Here is a 13,599-nt window from a genome sequence, read left to right on the forward strand (position 1 = left end):
CTACCCAGCGCGGTGTAGGGTTATTACACGGGGCGGCCCCGCCGAGCAGCTCCACGCGAATAAGAGGGAAGGGCAGAGAGCACTTGAGGCGTTCAACTAAACCGCGGAGCAGGCGGGGCCGGCCGCGCCAGCAAGCGCTGACCGAAATTTACGCCCGTGAGCAGCAGCCGCCGTCCCACATAACTGAAGGCCGCGGTACCGCCAAACGCGCCCAATAACAGGGCTGCGCTCCGCCCGCCCGGAGGCCGCGCCGGGCACCGGGCTGCGCCGGCAGGGCCCGACGGCGACGGGACGGCGCCCCCGCCCCCGCGCCCGTCCCCCGCACCGCCCCCGCCACCGCCTCCCGGGCCCGGCGCGCTGCGCCCGGCGGCCCGCAGGGGGCGCCCCAGTGCCGCGCGGCGGCGGCGGGCGCTGCGGGAGCCGCCGCCGGGCGCGCGGGCGAGGGGCGGGCGGCCTCTCCGCATTGTGCGGCCGCTGCCGCCGGCGGCAGCGCCCGGGGGCCGGGCCGGGCCGGGCCGCGCCTCCCTCGCCGAGCGCCGCGGCACAGCCCGGGCACCCGCCGAGCGCGGCCCCTCCGCGCCGCGCGCAAGGAGGTGAGCGCCGGGCGGGCGGCGCGGAGCTGTGCGCACCCGAGGGGGCTTCTCCGCGGGTATGCGCGGAGAAGGGAGGAGCGGGGAAAGGTGGGGGGTCGTGGGGCGGCGCGGGAGTGGAAGGATGCGGCGCGGGGGGCCCGGTGCCCGCGGGGCCGCAGAGCCGGGCGTGCCGGGGTGCGGCGGTGCCCGCAGCCGCGGGAGCCGCCCTGCGCCGGGCGGGCGGCACCTGCCGGGATCCGGCCGGGACGCGGAGCCCACCCGAAGTTACAGGGCCGGCGGTGATGAATCAATACCCACGCAGAAATGGGACAGATACCTGCCGGCGCGGGGCGGGCGCGGAGCGGTGCCGGCGCGGAGCGGAGCGACAGGTCGTGCCGCAGGGACCCGCCGCTGGCCGGGCTCGCAGCCCCACGGCGCCCGGGGCGGGTACCGGCCGGCCACTGGGAGCTTTCGTGGGAGGGGGATACCGGTGTCCCCCTCCAGGGCACGCAGAGCCTGGAACACTTCGCGTTTCCAACTGTTCCCGCAAAGTGAGCGTGGTCTGGTATTTACTCTTAGGCAAAATGAATCAGGAGCATAAAGACGTCAGAGACGAATTGGGACCTTTCTCTAAGGTGCCTTTACTCTTTCTTTTTACAAGCTTTTTTTAATAGGCAAAAGCCCCAGACTTTTATTTCAAGAAACAGGTTTGAAATGCGTTTTGCTGTGAGGCAGGTAATACTAACATAGCTTCCTACATCGCTGTTAGAATTTATGGCTAAAGTGGACACTTTAGCACAACAGCAAACCTTCATAACAGGTTGCATGCACAGGTAAAGTTCTACCCCATTTCAAAGGGAGACTGAATTTTTGATGGTTTAGTCAGGGCTGAGGATCATCGTCATCATCACAGTTGCCATTTTTTTGCCCAAGATCTTAAAGCATTCAACAATGACAGGTACTGTTATATTTTTTTACTGTCCAGGTTAGAGAAATCAAGGAGGTGAAGTGTCAGGTGACTTGCTCAAGGTCACAGTGTTGCTGCATGAATATAGGTAATTCCCATGAGGCCTGTTAAAAGTGCATTACCAGAAATTCTGGAATCCTTTTTGTAACCCCACGCTTTGCCGAATGTTTATGTGTGAGCTGAGGCTGCTTAAAACCAAGGAACACTAGAGAACTTTTGGGTACGGATTTGTTTGTTTAGCAGAATGGGCAAGGTACAAGTACTTTGAGGTTTTTAGGCAACTGCTGCTGAGTAACTGAAACCTTCCTGGAACCGGAGGGCTTGAGGAAAGATAGCTATCTGCAGGCACTGTTAGAGAGTGTTCATGGCTTTTAAATACATTCTGCAAAAACTAATTCACTGGAGTTGAGGCAAACACAGTAAATATAAGCAATTGCATCTGAAAGAGAAAGAATAAGGAACACTGTGAGGCAGCTGCTTTGGGTTTTTAAGTACCTTTTGAAATACTACAGTGCCAGCGTGAAACAAACAGCAAGAGCTAGAAAGGCAGGTAGGTAGATTTTGCACTAACAGTGTCTAATGTGTCAGTGGTGTTACTGCAATGTTTAAAGCGGGAATGTAGCATCAATTATCATGACTCCCTAAAAAAGAAAAAAGAGGGGGGGGTTGAGGGAGAGCCTGGCTCTTGCAGCTCCATCCTGGTGGTGTTCTTCCTCAGGCTCTGCACTGACGTCACAATGACACGGTGAAGCCAAAGACAGGAGCTGGGAACGGTTCTTCTGCTTCACTTTTGACAATCAAGTGAATTTGTTGCCACTCCATTCCTTCCAGCATGGCTAAGAGCGCAGAAGTGAAGCTGGCGATCTTTGGTCGAGCCGGCGTGGGCAAGTCAGGTATGTTTGTTGTCTGATTTTTTCTTCTGCTTGTCATCAGGTAACTTTTTGCTCCCTCTGTGCGGACAAAATCTTTCTACAAAAGGACAACAAAGTAGCAAACTTCTCACCCCATCTCAATCCCACTTCTCATGAAGTGAGTGGCAAGATTCCTCTTTTCCATTGGAACAGAATTAGTAATATTTAATTTGTCTCTTCATAGCTTGTGCTAGATGAAGGTATTTATAGTATGCTCCGTATCCCCTAAGATCAGATCCTCTGTTAAATATTGGATGACTTCTGTAATAGCTGTAATTCTGGTTGATTTCAGTGGGAAATTTTAGACTCAGCAACTCAAAGAATTTTTATTCTCAGTGCTATCTTGGATTTACGTATTTACCAGGAAACCAAAAAAATATGATGTGTAAAGTTTGCATTTGGAGAGATCTTCTGAGAAATAAACAGTGTGGTGTGTTCATATGGTAGAAACACAAGGGGGAGGCATAAATGTTAAAAATCCATTTCTGCAGACAGCCTTGCCTGTGGTGAGACAAGGAGCATAACGCGAGGGTTGCAAGCTCTCTCGGGTAGTTTGGTGGTGTTGCATTAACTTGACAGCTTCATGACCACTCTTAACGTGTCCTTGCACCACAGGGATGAGGAAATAAGGAGACTGAGTCTAATCGTGCTCCTCTGACACTTTAGGAATTGTAAGATACTGGTTTAGATAAATGTGCACAAGAGAAGCCAGGAGGTAGGATGTACTGGTAACAGCACTAGGCTCGATTCTCAGCTGCTGTCAACCAGCTTTGGTTCCTCAAAGTAATTTTTGTATCAGAAGTGCCAAGGCTCTGGCCCGTAAACGTATTATAGTTAACTTCAGAACGGGTTGTTTATAAAAGCACGTTTACCCAAAGGTATTTTACCAGAACACTAGTGGTGAAGTAGCTCAGTCAGCCTTCAGGAAAAAAGGTGTATGTGAGGCAGAGGTTGTTAGAGATCATACCACTTATACAAAGACAATGCAGATTAAATTGTACCTTTTTGAATAAAATACCTGAGAGAATGCTGATAATATACTGGGATAAGTTTAAACTGTTCCTTCTTCCCAGATGTGCATACCCCACCCCTCTTTTGTATTCCTCTGTCCTGTCCAAGTTCTGCAAGTAACTTCAGTGGTTCTCTTTTGGGTTTGTCTTACATTCGGTTGATGGTTTCTGTGGTTGTCCGGTCTTTTGGCTGGATTCAAAATAATGCAAGAGGATGTTGATGTATTTGCAGGAAAATTGAAACACTAAAAGACTTCCCTCGCCCTGATATTCCTAATCATTTGAGAGCTTATATTTAAAAAATACAAAACTACCTGTTAAGTGCTCGATTAAAATGCCTCACCAGCATAGGATCAACAGAGCCTTTTTTACCTGTTACATACTAGGATTTTATGGTAAAAATGTTCCTGTAGTCCTGGAACTGGTGGGAGATCATTTTTAATGAAAATGCCAATAAAAACATCCTAGTCCTGTGGAGTCCTCCTCCTCTCTCTTTTTTTGCCTTTGAGATGCAAGGAAATATGACTGAGGTCCCCACTTTTTGGCTGTGACCATGCATGTGAATCTGTGTGGAAATGAAGGTGCAAATAAGTAGGCAGCATAACAAGGTGAATTTAAGCGGTTCGAAAGACTACAGAGAGTACTGAGTGTTATCAGCTACCTCAACCAAGCAGCAACTGTGCCTCCCAGAATCTCCAGCTTGCTTATGAAAACCCCTCTTGTGTGTTCCCATAAAAGGATCCAGTTTCAACAGCTTGTCCAACTCCAGAGAAATAAGTGAGTGTGTGTGTCTGTGTGTGGCAGGAGGGTTGGGGTCTGAAAATACCTATTTGCCTGTAGCCAACAGTAGCAACAGTGGGAGCTATGGAGGTGCTGTTAGACCTTTGCTAAAAGCAGAACTGGACACAAAGTAGTGTCCAGATAGTTGGGTTTGGCATATAAGTACCATAGTAGATTAGTGTTGATAGCGTCTTTTTTTTTAGTGTAGCCATGTAATTCCCTACCCCCGTGACCAGTTTGTAATAAATTGTTGAGACGGGATCCTGCGGCCATAGGTTACTAGAGTAGGCTTGGCCAGACAGCTGAAAGATAAGCCAGCCCCTAGAAGCAAGAATGCAGGGCAGAATGCTGGAGCATGCTGGATACATGCAATGAAAAGGAGACGTTGGGTGATAAGTCCACTGTAATTGCCAGAAAGTCATGCCAAAATATGATCACTGGCTTGCTTTCTTGGCTCATCTTCATTTGCTGAGGAAGAGCCAGGCATTAGGTTCTTAGTCTGTAAGTGTCTTCACCACCTGACAGCATCTGTGAAGTTACAGACTCATATTGTAATATCCGGGAGAGGCTCCTCTTCCAGTTTCTGACCGGGGACTTTGGATCAATGAGTCAAAGCAGCTACCAAGAAAGAAGTGTTGTGCTTCAGGACACATGGAGAATTAAAGCTGTCCCTCAGGCACCATGAAAGTCAATAGAACTGTTGCTGTTACTGAGAGCTGAGGAACATCCTAATCTCATCGTTAATGCTAGGCATCCGTTTAATGGGGTGCAAGATTCCTTGTTCTACTAAGTAGTCCCTTTCAACTAATCCAAGACTCTCCCAAACATGAGGTGGGAAACCAGAACACTGTTCACAAGTCAGAATAGTGATAGCATCTCAAAATGAGTTAAAGGCAGGGAAGACAAAACTTTTCTCCACTTTCTTGCTGCTTATCAAGTTTCTGTTGTTTAAAGGTTTAAAAACAAACAGGAGGAATAACAAGTGAGTGTCAGCTTTTTACTGTTCTGCTTCCTTGCCTTGTCGCCTCCCGCCTACTGGAGAAGGCCAGCAGAATTGCTAATCCAGCTCACCTGCCCTGTTTTGGTTTTTACTTAATGTAGACCTAAATCTTTCAAATAGAAAAGAAGGAGCAAACCAAATCAGAAAGGGGCATGTAAGAGTGCTCTATTAAGGCACTTAGTTCAGAATTACTCTGGGTAGTAAATCACTGGTCAGCTCATCTAGGCAAGCTCATCAGTTACGAGCATCCCAACCTGCTCTCGTACAGCAGACTGGATGCTCCTCCATTCACCCAGTTCTTATTGTATAAAAGTTGCATAAACATTGCTTTAAACTAGCTGAAATAAAACAGATGAGGAGCTCTGCCTGAGCCAAGGAGCACTTTGCTGCTGCTTCACTCAGGAAGACTCTCTGTGGGTGGGAAGGGACGTTGTTAAGCCCTGCTATAGATAACAAGGCTGCACCTCCTAATTTGGGCTATAGTCAAGTGGCACTGAGGGGGAGAGAGAGAGCTTATAAAGTCCTATTTCTTTATGTCCAAGAGGAGCTTGAAGGGAGCAGAGAATCAAAGTTGAAGTGAATTACTTAAACATTGCTGTTTAAATTGTTCTTCTGCTGAATCCTACAGCTTCATTCCGATGGTAACAAAAGTTAGAATTTCCTAAATAGCTTCTTTTAAAAATACAGTAGTAACAATTAATAAAGACTTAAAGACCTGGTTCTTCCATGTCATCACAAGGTACAGTACATGTCCAGAAAGCTAAAGGGAAGTGAAAATGTATGAACCACGAGGAGAAAAGAAGGACATGTACTGGATAGCACTGCATGGCTGATGCTTTTCCAACTCATAATTCAGTTGACTATGAATGCTCAAAATACCTCTGCTTAGGAGCCTTTATATTTTGGCCAAAAAAGAGAGAATGCCCAGCTGCAGCATGTGCTATCCAACTTGCCTTTTTGCTGTGTGTGTGCCAGGCTGAATACTCCAGGTTTCTGTGTTAGCATGTATGGTGCACCCAGCCACAGGCAGATGCAGTTCTCAACTGTCTGGATGGGCTGTGTAGCTGCAGCGATCGTATGTGACATGGAAGTGTGTGTAGTTTCTGCTGGTGCTTAGGCGACAGGGAAGCTACTAAAGCTCCCACAGGGTCCTGCCAGTAAATATGTGCCTGCTTCTAGGCAGATAGGCAAATCATTTTCTTATGCAATCAGTTACATGAGAGACAGAGCTGTTGTCACCTTTTGGTCCAGCAGTAGCTCAGATGCTTGCATTTGGCCAAGAGGGTGATCGATAAAGTGGCATCAGTAAATATCATCCTGCAAAGAGCCTGTCCCATCTCAGAAATGAAGATCTCACCAACTTCAGTCATTTTAGTTTCACAGTTGGGAAAGTCCTGAGTAGACATAGATATGTATCTATTGGCTTACAGTATCTTCCCGGTCTAACCCAGTATGGGGGAACGTACTTGGGAGAAAGATACCTGGATTTGAAATTTCCTACAGAACAAATTCAAGCAACAGCCAAGCCAGAGAGGCCTACAACAAATCTGTGTTTTGTTTTCATTATTTGGGGATATGTCTGAAAAACACTATCAGAGATCACTTCCCAATTGCAAAGTCAGAACATGTGGGGAATGGAACTGAATTCGGCGCCACCCCACCACCCCCTCCTTCAAAAACAACATACGGGTTACCGGGAAAGAAGCCCATTTCAGTGATTTTTCTACTTCACAAATCCCTGCTCATATGTTTTCCCCCACTAGTTTCATTTCAGGGACTTTTGGGATGCAAACATGAGTTATTAAGGAGTGATTAGTCATCAAGCTCACGGGTCTGCTAGTAAGACAGGGAAAGCTATCACAAAAGCTTCAAAGTCCGTGCTATACCAACTGATGTACCTAGGGAGGATTACTGTAATAAGGTGCCTCTGAAATCCAGAAGTGTGGATGGAAGGAGACTGAATTTTCTTTGTTTGGTTTTTGCTGGGGTTTGTTTGGGGTTTTTTGTGGTTTGTTTTTTTTTTTTTTTCACTGGCAGAGTAGGTCAGTTGTTTTTTTTTCCTTTGTTCTTAAGAATGGCAGTGACAACCAGATGCTTAAGCGATTATTTGGTGATAAAGTTTAACACCCGCTGTATTAATTGTCCCCTAATATTTTGCTGGTAAAGTAGTCATTAAGCAATCCCACTTCTTGCATCCTCTGGTTTTACACTTTTCAACCAGGTACAGGTTCACTGAAGGTACTGTGCATGTATGTATATACATACTAGTACTAGGAGAAATGTAACAGTAATTAGGTCACTCTGGGTGAGGTTTTGTGATGATTTCTCCCCCAGCAAGCATGCAAATATGTCCCCCTGGAGCAGGTAATATTGCAAGCACCCAGTTGCGTTAACACAACTTTTCCACACTCCTGCCCAGTGGATGATGCTGATGCCTATACGGAGGGTAAGCCCTGGTCCATGGATCAGTGAAATAAGTCGCTGTCACCAATATGTGGCCCTGAGAGTCCCTGCCATGCCAGCAAGGAGAGGGGCTGCTGTTGTAGTGGCTCCAACATGTGTGGTTTTGGGGCCAGGCAGAGTGCACATAACCAAGTGCAGGGCCCTACTGGGATCAGAGTTCCTGTGAGGCTGCTTGGAAAAGCCCTACTGGCCTTACCATGCGGATACAAGCTTTTAGTCTGCAGCTGTGTGACAGTCTTTCTTGGACTTTCTCAAAACTGCATTTGTTGATTCTTGTTATGCTAAAACTGAAGGGAGGGAACACCAAGAACTTGGTCTAGCCACACATGCATTTGCTCTGAGTGGCAAGATGGCCTACTTGTATCTGTTACCTCCTCCCTTTCCTCTGCTTATTTGCCTGTCCATGGTTCACTATAGCCTTGCCCTTGGTGTAGAAAGCATTCATGCTCTGCTTGACATTCGATCTTCCTTCTGGCTAACCATGAAATAATAAAATGCAGAATTTCTCTAACCAAATGCCAACATTGTTCATTCAAGCATAGCTGCCTTCCCTGTTCCATCTCATTTAACTACATCTGACATCGGCTCTACCTGCATCCCCCTCTGAGCAGCTGGTGGCAGCTGTTAGAGCTAAGACTAGTCCTGCTGTTCTTTGTTTCTGTTTAGGTTGGACTAAATATAGCCTGCTGTTTGATTACCATGGAAGGAATGCCAGGACTCAAGATTTATGTGTGCAGCACAGATTTTTCTCCAGGCTTGCACTCAGCCACCCCCTGCAGCTCTTGCCTTGATAAGATAGCCATCCTGTCCACTTCTGTTTCTTGTAATCATTGCGAAAGACAACCAAAAAGCTTCCTGGTGGAGTCCCAGGAATCCTTTGGCAGCTTACCATGAAGCCTTGCATTGTTTTGGTCAGTCTGCTGTTCCCCATCAGGTCACTAAATGCTCTGGTATGTCCCAGGTTGCTGACCCTAATGGGTCCTTTCAGAAATGCTATGATTTTTATTCTTCCACAAACTTGTTCTTTACCTCCCTGGAATCTGGAGTCCCTGCCTACCCCTTGCCTTGCATATACTTTTTTGCTTCTTTTTTTCTCAGCTGTCACCGTTCCCTTTCCCCTTGCCAGTTTAGTACATGTTCCCTAAAGTCTGCGTATGGTGGAATGACTTTGCTTTGTACATGAAAACTTTGTGTTTACAGTTGCCTTCTCAGCCTCCTCACTTAGTGCTTCCTCTCATCTCTGTTTCTCATCTCCAGCTCCTTTGTTACTTTTTGCCCACACTGTCAGCACATCATTAAAGGCTCAGTGCACAGGATCCAGATGAGCTGACTTGGCAGCAGTGATGTCATGTGGCAAAGAACGGTCACTCTGAAATGGTTCCTACTGTCCTGGAAACCATTCCCTGGCTTGGACTTTGAGGATGCTCCAGGCTTTGACTGTTCCAGACAGTCATTGTGTGAAGCTGGCTTCACACAGGTTAAAAAGGGAAGCATTGTATATCTGTACATAGCTAGCCTTGGTCATAGAAGTGGGTAAATTCACCTATTTTGGCTCTGTAGCAGAGCAGGAGAAACAAAGTTACGTCTGTATTTCCCAAGCAAACTTTCTTTTCTGCATTTATTTTGTGCCACCCTTATGCCTTTTACATTTACCAAAAATAAATATGTAAGTATATGAAAAACTAACATCGCCTTAAAGTAGGAGAATCAATGAAATGCTTTAGGCTTCAGCTGAGCTGTGGTTACAGGGCTGTCATTAGCTACTGTTGACTGAAGGTGTCTGTACCCTCTCACTGCACACCTGGCAGGCACTCCCAACACTGTGGTGAGCAGCAGAGTGGAAGAATTGCTGTAGGATATCAGTGGCCAAGGAAACTACGGCATCCTCATCCATTTGCTGCTTTTATTCCAAGTCTGTGTTTGCTCAACATTACTGACAGTCTTTTATTATACCTGCTTCTGCAGAGGCAGAGTTACAGCTTTGGGAGAAGGCACCCCTCAGCTTTCCCTCCCTTTCCATACACAGTTTGTGGGGTGCTGCTGTGAGTGATCCCCATTGCCACTCTACTGGTTATGGGACTCCCACCTCACCAGCTCTCAACCTGACCTGCTGTTTGAACTAGCATTTCTTTCCATTCACCTCAGATTAAATGAGCTCCCCTGATTTCATTGACTGCTACCTCTTTCCAGAGACAGAAAAATGACTGAGAAGGAATGTGCATCTGTTTCTATCACCTTTTCATAATTCTGAATGGGGAAAGTACTTTTTATGATTCTTTGCCACCAGGTAGAGTATTCACGCTGCTGGAGTTGGTCCGCAGCTGGTAGAGTTACTAATGGATTTGCCATTTAGGTGTTGGGAAACGCCATATATTATGGTAGTGACGCTGTAGATAACTCATAATCTATGCATACAGAATGAAAAGATGAAGGGCAAGAGAAGCATGCAGCCCTGAGGAAGGAAGTAGTAGATATATTAAACATATGTGCAGCTTTAAAATGCCATAGAAATTGGCTGCAGTCTCCAGCTGCCTTTCCAGAAATGTTAGACAGTAGTCTGCACACAGGAAAATGAGAGAATATGTTGAAAACATCAAGCCTAGTTTTGAAAGCATACGAAGCTCCTGATGTTCACAGGTTGTTTTGCTGCTGCCACTAAGGGGTCAGCAGAAAGGAAGCTGCAGACAAGCAAGAGCAGAGGCCTGGGGCAGCGATGCATTACCGTGTGGGAACTGTTCAGATAAGTGGCTTGAAAAGTTTTCAAGCTGGAAGGATGCAACTGGAGAGTGCACAGGATATACTCTCCCAGAGAGGGAATTTCTTTAGCACTTGAACAGCACTCTAGCTTCCAAAGGGCTGTGGGAACAAGGGCCACCACCATGACCCTCCGGCAAGGCACACCACTGTGACTATCCTCAAGTGGCCAATATGGAAACTGAGGCGAAGAAAGGAGGAGCCTGATAGTCTCAAGTCACCAAGGGAATTGTGACTCAGGCATTGCCAAAGCTTCTTTCCATGATTTCTCCTCAGGGCCAGGGCTGCTGAGATCCAGCCTGTAGATGGCTCCCAGGCAGGCAGCAGTTACCTAGCATCTGAGTCCCAATCCCTGTATGCCCTGCAGGATCCTTATGACCCTTTATGGCTCATCCACTGTCATTAATTATTGACAGCAAAATAAAGCACTGAAATAACATTTATTTTCATTAAAAACATTTGTCAATCCTGTCTTTCAGTAGTTCCCCAGTAGGACTTAATTTCATTTTGACCCACAGGACCACAAACATAAAAGGAGCTTGTCATTACCTTCTTTCTCCCCTCCATGCAGCTATATTTGCCATCCAACTCTCAGTATAGCTATAATCTATGAAAGGTTTGCACAACCCTACTCTACAGGGCTGCTTTTGTCAGTGGCTTATCTCTGTGCTGGCCATGGGAAACAAAAATCCCACTCCCCACAACAGCGGAAGCCAGTTATACAGAGCTGCCGACCATGATCTTTTCCTGACCTACCCAGCAATTGACCTGTGCCCTTGAGGAGCTTTACAAGTGAGAACTTCAAGTCTGACATTTGGAGCAGGAAAGTGCAAGAAAGAATGTAGAAGCCAAAAAATTGAGTGGGCTATTTATTTCTTCACTGAAATAGGGCTGCAGAATAAATAGAAATATATTGGAGAGTCACCACAGAAGAATGCAGTATTAGACCCATGGGGATCAGAAAAAAAACCATGCAAACAAAAAAAAAAAACCCCACAGTCTGAAAAACGTGGGGCATGGGAGTATGAGTGCCAAAACAAACACCTTCTGTTTACCAACCTCAGTGGCAGAATCTGTGATGCCAAGCACTACTGCTTAACCCAACTGGATGCTTGTGGTTAGATATGCTGGAGCTGGTTCTGCTCCAGGCTGAATTCCAACATGAAATAATTTAATAGTGATCCACAGCATGAGTTTGTCCCACAAGTCCACATCTGTTAGATCTATTGCCAGGCAAAGTTTCAGGAAATTTACCTGCAATTAAGAAAACTTGACCTTTGTCTACAGGGAGCACAGTAGGCCACTAGGTTATATCAAAGAGAAGTAGAGAGGAATGTCAGGGTCCTTATTTATGCATTTATTTAGAAAGGTGTCTTTCAGTGACGTGTGGTCTTGTACCTGTTCTGGCAGTGGGTGCCTGCTTACCCCAGGTGAGGACTGGGCCAAACAAGCTTCTTTACAAAGCCAGGAGTGTGAAGTGGGCTGCCCACCACCTGCTTCAGTGCTGTGCCCACACGATTACCTTTCCCCTTGCTGCAAGAGGGAGCTGAGAAATTTGCCTTATTTCCTAATCACAGTCAACAAATTCACTAAAGCAGGAGGATCCAGAGCTCTTGCAATTCATATCCTAGCAAGTGCAACTGCAGATGTGGCCCTTATATCCACTCCTTCTGTTTATTTATGTTTACCTTGCTGATCAAATTACAAGAACAGGAAGCACAGCAATTTTGCCATAAAGATGCACGATCCTGTAAGAACAACACCTGCCTCTGAAAAGCTTCAGGCAGAAAGATTGAAGGCAACAAGAGACAGCTTTTTCCAGGACATAGTTTACTGTATTTTAATTATCAAATATTCATATACTGTGTCCTATTGATGACTTTGTGACTAAAGAAACAGGCTTGGGCATAGGGCTGTGAAATAATCCAGCTAGAGGCTAGCGAACATAGGTTGTCCACAGATGGAAAACAATCCAAACTGAGCAGAAATAAACCCATGCTTTTGAGATTTGATAAGTGAAAAATGTAAATCAAAATTAAGTGTCAATGGAGGAAAGATTCATTAATGAGATGTACTGCTAAGACATGAAAAGTAAATGGCGCAAAAGTAAATTCACAAAAAGCAGTCCAGGCTGATTTTTTGCTTGAAAGGAAGTGACTGATTGGATGCTTCAGACCCATTCAGAAGGAGAGGCAGACCTGTCCTGGAAGCACCAGCTGACCACCCTTCTCCTCGTATAACTGGTACTGTCTCACTGAAATAAAAGCAAGCACTGGCTGAGGCAAGAAATCAAGATCTTGCCTTTAATTAATCTTCAGTGCCCCATGGTAATCTCAAGTACATCTCATGCAAGAATACCGTTTCATTAATGTTCAGTATAATTAAACCAGTCTATTTCTCACCACCCCCCACCATGCATCCTCAATATAATTTTGGTAATTTCTTGTGGATTTTTGTTTGCAGTTTCTGACCTGGCATCTGCAACAACCAAGCTTCTCGCACGAAAACAATCTACCTCTATTTTAAACATACTCAGTATGGCTATTTTCTTCATTAAATTTTCTATTTAGGATCTAGCATGAAAGAGGTACCTGAGCTTTGACTCAGCACCACTACAGTGAACCAGCAGAAATTCATATAGTGCTTAGTGTGTGTTGGGAGAAGTTCGGGAGCCCACACTGTAAGAAATACTTGTGTAGTTTGGACAGGTCTTATGTATAGCTCTGCAGACTTCTAGGGCTCCAAGGAAAAGACCATGCACTATTTCCACTCTTTCCTACTTGAAAAGGCAAACATACTGGATTCTGAGCTAAGAAAGGAGCTTTGCCTGTTCTGTTTTCCTAGTCCTGCTCTACAGAATGAACCACCAAATTATACAGGAATTTCATTCTCTTTTATTCTCAAACCTCAGTAAAGTTGCCTATTTCCTAAGCACTTACAGCACCTATGATGTTTATTGATCTGTAAAATCATAGGCGGTTACTGATCTGCATGGTAAAATAAGCATCAGCTCTGGAGCAGGCTGGCTTGGCATCCTTTTGAAGATGAGACAAGTAACAGACCATGAAAAATACAGCTTGACCGTAGGGCAATTTCTTGAGTTTTAGCACCTTACAGGTATGAAAAGTATCATAATTTGCCT

General features: G+C 46.0%; 1 protein-coding gene across 3 annotated transcripts in view; it reads left to right on the plus strand.

Annotated features, from left to right (window-relative positions):
* Window positions 1-470: 470 nt before the first annotated feature.
* The window catches only part of RERG (RAS like estrogen regulated growth inhibitor), a 117,940-nt gene continuing 104,811 nt past the window's right edge, over window positions 471-13,599 (plus strand). The window contains exons 1-2 of one of the 3 annotated variants that reach the window (XM_074871529.1): window positions 471-593; window positions 2,258-2,432. In XM_074871529.1, coding sequence (XP_074727630.1) covers window positions 2,372-2,432 — 61 coding nt within the window. In that variant the 5' untranslated portion in view covers window positions 471-593; window positions 2,258-2,371. Of the gene's footprint in view, window positions 594-1,175; window positions 1,208-2,257; window positions 2,433-13,599 lie in introns of those variants that run through there. The other 2 variants (XM_074871531.1, XM_074871530.1) reach the window with 2 other exon arrangements.

Source organism: Strix uralensis, chromosome 5 (assembly GCF_047716275.1).
Source record: "Strix uralensis isolate ZFMK-TIS-50842 chromosome 5, bStrUra1, whole genome shotgun sequence".
NCBI classification, from domain to species: domain Eukaryota; kingdom Metazoa; phylum Chordata; class Aves; order Strigiformes; family Strigidae; genus Strix; species Strix uralensis.